The sequence below is a fragment of the Orycteropus afer genome, unplaced genomic scaffold (genome assembly GCF_000298275.1).
Source record: "Orycteropus afer afer isolate SDZICR_OR568_19922 unplaced genomic scaffold, OryAfe1.0 scaffold00061, whole genome shotgun sequence".
Taxonomy (NCBI): domain Eukaryota; kingdom Metazoa; phylum Chordata; class Mammalia; order Tubulidentata; family Orycteropodidae; genus Orycteropus; species Orycteropus afer.
Window position 1 is genome coordinate 1,252,950 of NW_006921648.1, and position 6,127 is coordinate 1,259,076.

The window sequence follows — 6,127 nt, forward strand, 5'->3', positions numbered from 1 at the left end:
CAGTGTACACGTGGCTGTGAGCAGTGATAGCTTGGTGTACACGTGGCTGTGAGCAGTGACATTTGGTCATACATGCAGCTGTGAGCAGTGATAACTGGATGTGCATGCACCTGTGAGCAGTGATAGCTGGGTGTACCCGTGCCTGTGAGCAGGGTGGTAGCTGGGTGTATACACGGCTGTTAGCAGTGTGATAGGTGGATGTACACGTGGCTGTGAGCAGGGTGATGGTGGCTAGGTGGCATATTTGCTGACTCTCTCACTGGCACCTGTTGAAAGGAAGCCACTGCAGAAATCTGTGAGCACAGATGTACCCGTCCCTGGCACGGTTGTCCAGACAGGGTTGTGCTTGGAGCCTCCTGGGGCCTGAGCTGGTGTCCGAGGGGTTTGGCACTGATGCTGTAGCCCCAGGGCGATGTAAGCAGATTGTGTCCCATTTAGAGCCCCGCATGGGGGTGCACACAGTGGGCCTGCCTGTCTTAGAGCCATCTCCCACGGTCTGCACCTGCGTGGCACCTGGATGGACGACATCGAGCACGCAGCGAGCCGGTGCCCTGGGGGATGAACCCTCTAAACCCTCACCCGTGGCTCCGGGGCAGAGTGGGGAGCTCCTCTCCTTCCCTCACGTCTCCCCTCCCTGTATGTAATGGGCACCTGTCACCATTTGCTGGCCTGGTGTGGAGGAGAATGGCCCACAGGGTTTCCTTGGCTGCTGTATTGACGGGGACAGACCTCCCTATACATAACAGGCACCTGTCACCATTTATTGGCCCCATGTGGAGAACAGCCCCCCAGGGTTTCCTAGGCTGCTGTATTGACACTGACAGACCTCCCTGTACGTAACGGGCACCTGTCACCATTCGCTGGCCCCGTGTGGAGGAGAATGGCCCTGCAGGGTTTCCTAGGCTGCTGTATTGACGGGGACGGACCTCCCTGTATGGAATGGGCTCCTGTCACCATTTGCTGGCCCCATGTGGAGGAGAATGGCCCCGCAGGGTTTCCTAGGCTGCTGTATTGACGGGAACGGACTTCCCTGTACGCAACGGGCACCTGTCACCATTTGCTGGCCCCGTGTGGTGGAAGAGAACGGCCCCCCAGGGTTTCCTAGGCTGCTGTATTGATGGGGACGAACTTCCCTGTACATAACGGGCACCTGTCACCATTGGCTGGCCCCGTGTGGAGGAGAATGGCCCCGCAGGTTTCCTAGGCTGCTGTATTGATGGGGACGGACCACCAGGTCTTTCGCCCATGGAGCTGCCAAGTGGGTTTGAATCGCCAACCTTTTGGTTCACCGCCAGCTGCCCACCTGTTGCACTACTGGGGCTCCTTGTAGTTCCAGCCCTGACTTTAAAGCGCACATCGACCCTAAAGACATTAAAACAAAGGACGCAGTAGACTGAGCCCTTGACTGTTTAATGAAGCCCACTGTGCCCCTCTGTCCTCACACTTGGCAGGGAGGCAGCTGCTGCCCCAGTGGCCCGTCTCTGACTGCCACAGGTCCTCCGCCACATGGTCATGGCACAAGACAGCTTCACCATGGCTCAGACGTGACGTGGTGACAGGCCCTGAGCTTGTGGCGGGAGCTGCAGCTTGGTGGTGGGCACCCTGCTGGGCCGTGAGCTCCCTGAGGACACGTGTGGCCCCGTCTCTGGCCCGTGCACGTGGCCTGGCCGTGGTTAGCTGCAGGATCTCACTGTCCCTGGGCCTGTCCCGGGCCCCACGCACCAACCTGGGGGATGTGCGTGACCCCGCGTCTCTGGCCTGTGCACATGGCCTGTTGGCCACAGAACTTCGTTGTCTCTAGTCTGACACTGCAGGGCTTTGTTCCTCGCAGGATGAAACTGGTGCCTACTTGATAGACAGGGACCCCACCTATTTCGGGCCTGTGCTCAACTACCTGCGACATGGGAAGCTGGTGATCAACAAGGACCTTGCTGAGGAGGGTGAGTGAGCGCCTGATGGGTGCTGTCTTCTCCGGGGCGGGGCCTGGTGACCACCCCGCCGCCCAGCCCTCCTTGGCAGGGTGGGTGCGCAGTCCTGCAGGGCCTCTGCGCCTGCGTTTCCACCACAGACAGCAGCTTTAGCTTCACAGACGCACCGAGGAGGCTCGAGGGCCACGTGCATCCGGGAAGCTGACAGGGCAGGGGGCACGGGGCTGGGGGTGGGGCCTGGCCGCTGGGGGCTCCTCTCCTGGGAGACCACCCGTCTAACTGCGGTGCTAGCTGCGCATGCGTTGAGAGCCCTTGCCGGGCCTCGCTGCCCCGCCCTGCCGCGGGTTTGTGGGGTGACAGCTGCTCCCCCCCAGGTGTGCTGGAGGAGGCCGAGTTTTACAACATCACCTCGCTCATAAAGCTTGTGAAGGACAGAATCCGAGACCGAGACAGCAAGACAGCACAGGTGAGCAGGCGGCCTGAGGCCTTGCTGGGCTCCGGGCTGGCCGCGCCCGGCCCTTCTCCCTCCTCGTCCTCCTTGTCCTCGCCCCGCAGCAACCCCTCCGGCGGCCCCTCAAGGCCACTCTCCCCACAGGGGGCCAGGACTTGCTGGTGCCCGGGGCCGGCATGTCTAGCTCTGTGCCCGAGTCTCTCTGGGGCCTACGGAGCCTCACAGGACCCACCCCAGTCCTCAGGGCCTGGGAAGGGCAGGCCCGGTCCGAGCTGGCGCTGGGGCGCTGTGGTCTCCACCAGTGGGGTATCCGAGCAGGAGTGGCAGGCGGGGCCTGGGGTGGCCACAGGCGTGGGCAGCAAGCTGGGGCAGGTGAGCAGGGGGCTGGCGGTGAGGCCGGTGTCGGGGCGATGCGGACCTTGGCGTTACTGGGTGAGGGAGAGGTCAGTGACCCCTGTGAGCCACGTGTCCTGTCACTCCCCTGTCCGTGGCCGCGGAGGCTGACACTGCCACCGATGCCGGCGCCGTCTGGCCTGAGCGTCCGGCTCTGCCCCTGGCCGGCCTGCAGCCAGAGTGGAGGGCCGATCCCCTCCCCTGGAGGAAGGCTACTGAGCGGCTGCCACGCTGCCCACTCACAGGCCCGGCACAGTCCACTTAAAATCTGCCCGTGCCCCGCCCCCCAGTGGGTGTGTCCTCTGGGAGCCCTGCAGGCCCAGAGCTTACTGACGGACTGGCCGGTGGCCCGGTGGGGGAGGCAGGAGACCGTCACCACCACGGCCGACAGCCCCAGCCCTGCTGCTGAGGCCCCCGGGCGCTGGCCGGTGGGAGGGCGTTGGGCCTGGCAGCATAGTCACCTCCAGGCTGCCCGTGGCCAGTGGCCACCCTTTGTGGCAGGGGCCATCAGCCTGCACAGAAGGGCACCCCCTCACCCAGGCTGATGTGGGGATTCAGGGCTCCAGGGCAGGACTTCCTGTGGGCTCACCCCGATACCTTGTGTAGGACAGAAGCAAGCCTCCTCACACATTACTGCCAGTCACAGGTGCTCCGGGATTCCAGGAGCCTGACTCGTTTCATTTGAGGATTAGAAACGTGTTTGTAGACACGTGAGGAAGCAGACACCCAGCCGGGCAGGCTGTTTGATTTGCTCTCACAGACGCGTCCAGGCGTCTCGAGCCTCGAGACCTGAGCCCGGGCGTGGGACATGACAAGGTCGGCTCCAGATTTGGGGCGGGGGGAGTGGCCGGAGCCTGGGGGCACAGGTATGGGGGCGCTGTGCCCGCCCGCTGACCCGCCTCGCTCTCAGGTGCCGGTCAAGCACGTGTACCGCGTGCTGCAGTGCCAAGAGGAGGAACTCACACAGATGGTGTCCACCATGTCCGACGGCTGGAAGTTCGAGCAGGTGAGGTGGCGGCCAGGCCTGGGGACAGACGGCGGTCGGCCCTGGGGGTCAGCTGCGTGGGCCCCCACGGACACCAGTGCAGGCCCCTACACACCCCCACACAGACCCCTCCACGTGGGCCCCCCACGCAGACCCCCGTGTACACCCACACAGGCCTGCTCCAAGCCCTGCTTCCTGACCTTGGCCCATAGGCCTGGGAGCAAGGGGCCCTTCAGCTGTGCCTGGACGCGGTGATCACCACTCGGGACCGGGACCCGGGACCCGGGACCCGGGACCCGGGACCCTTCCTGTGGTTTCCTTTTGGGTCATCTTGCATTTTGAAGATGTGTGACTCTCAGTGTGGCTGTGGGGTGAAGGTGAATGGCTCTGTGTGTGTGTGTGGATTATGGTTGTGGTTGTGTGTGCATGCGTGCATCTCTCTGCCACAGGACTGTGGTTGTGTATGCATCTACCTGCCACGGGATTGTGGTCGTGTGTGCGCGTGTCTGCCTGCCTGTATGACACAGGTGTGCATGGGGAGATCTTGGGAGCTGTTTCCCGTGAGTTCCTTGTCCCAGGCACTATGTCCCTGTGTGGGCGGCGCTGTGCTCCCCACCTGAAGCTCAGGCCGTGTGCTGCACCTGCGTCAGTGCCTGCGGTGGGCGGGCTGCGTGGGCCCGGGGACGTCATGCGGGCTGCCCATTGCCTTCCAGCTGGTCAGTATCGGGTCCTCTTACAACTACGGGAACGAGGACCAGGCCGAGTTCCTCTGTGTCGTCTCCAAGGAGCTGCACAACATGCCGTACGGCACGGCCAGCGAGCCCAGTGAGAAGGCCAAGGTGGGCATGGCAGCCACGTTCTCCCGGGGGTGGCTGCTGGGCCGGGGGCAGGGCCGTCGGTGGGGCGGGGCCGTCGGCGGGGCGGGGCCTGCCGCTGGGCAGGGGCGGGGCCGTGGGCAGGCTGCTCCTTTGCCTGGCTTGGAGCTGAGCCGGTGGCCGCTTCCCGGGATGGTTGTGCTTCTCGTGCCTGTGGTCGCATCATTTTCCCTCACTTGTCGGGAGGGTCCACTGGTGCGGGGGCATGGTGAAGCCTGCAGGCCAGGCATTGGGGCTCTCAGGTCCCTGTGGGGCAGTTTCTCGGGTGACTGGGTCCTTGCTCCCAGTGGCAGCCTCGGCCCGGGGTCCCCTCGGCCTCATCTGCCTTGTTGGGGTTGGCTCTGAGGAGGGAGGGTCTCCTGCTGGACCCATGGGGAGGGCCCTGGCCAGTCCTGTGGAGCCGTTTCTTCAGGAGGCGAGTGCCATGGGGTGAAGGGCAGGAAAAGGCAGGGCAGCTGTCGGGGGGGACAGGTCCCTGCTCCCGCATCCTGTTCGCCTTCAAGCCTGGGAGTCCCTGGCGGGGTGGGCTGTGTTCTCTGGGGCCCCCTGGGGGCGTGAACCCCAGCCTGTCAGGTGGCCTGGGTCAAGGCTCAGGGTGTTGTGGACAGTGTGTGAGGAGGTGAGCCCTGAGGGACTTCAACTGGTGGCACCAGCCAGGGCCCCAAGCTGCCTCGGGCTTGGCCGGTACGACCCCTGGCTGCATGTGCCTGCCCCAGTGGCCACTGCCCGGGTCGGGTCTCCCTCTGCTGCTGGTCGTGCCCCCGTGGTTATGGCACTGACTGCTGTTACGGGGTGCTCCCAGAGACTCAGGCTGTGGGGACCGAGGGGATGGCACCTCGCTGCACCTGCCCAGATCGTGTGCCAGCCACATGGCTATGGGAACATCCCGGAGTCTGTGGGAGGGCTGGGGGCAGGGGTGGAGGAAGGCGACCCTGCCAGCAAGTCGCGGCCCCTGGTGGGGTGATGGGCCCGGGCTCTGCCCCCTCCCTTGTCAAGGCCACTCATAGACCTTCCTGAGGTCGGGGGTCGGACCACCGTGTGCCTTTTCCTGGCGGGTGCCTGGGGAGGGCCTATGGGCTGGCATGGGGGATCCCCAAGCTCGCCAGGGCTGTCCCCCTTCAGGGCAGTGCCCTGTCTCTGGTGGTGAGGGCCCAGGCAGTGGCTGTGACCAACGTGCAGGTCCAGCTCTCTGATTGGATGAAGGCTCCTGCCCAGGCCCATACTTCACCATCCACACTTGATCTCTTTCAGATTTTGCAGGAGCGAGGTTCACGGATGTGAAGGACATATGAGACTGACAGCCGCAAAATGTTTTCCTTTCCCCGGGTGCCATGAGCGCTGTGCTGGGGGCCTGCATGTGACGCCTCTCTGGAGAGCGGAGCTGAGGAGCATGGGGAGCATGGGCGGCGGGGGACCCCCAGGACCCCCGGATGCCGTGATGCTGGGAGCGACCTTTTCCTTAATCACTGAAGATGGTTTGGAGGACAGCGTCCTT

The 6,127-nt window shown here is 64.2% G+C and overlaps 1 protein-coding gene across 1 annotated transcript in view; it reads left to right on the forward strand.

Moving 5' to 3' along the window:
* The window catches only part of KCTD5 (potassium channel tetramerization domain containing 5), an 11,743-nt gene extending 5,830 nt beyond the window's left edge, over positions 1-5,913 (forward strand). The window contains exons 2-6 of the mRNA XM_007939544.1: positions 1,832-1,940; positions 2,303-2,394; positions 3,683-3,778; positions 4,471-4,596; positions 5,884-5,913. Of these exons, the coding sequence (XP_007937735.1) occupies positions 1,832-1,940; positions 2,303-2,394; positions 3,683-3,778; positions 4,471-4,596; positions 5,884-5,913 (453 nt within the window). The remainder of the gene's footprint in view (positions 1-1,831; positions 1,941-2,302; positions 2,395-3,682; positions 3,779-4,470; positions 4,597-5,883) is intronic.
* Positions 5,914-6,127: the final 214 nt, after the last annotated feature.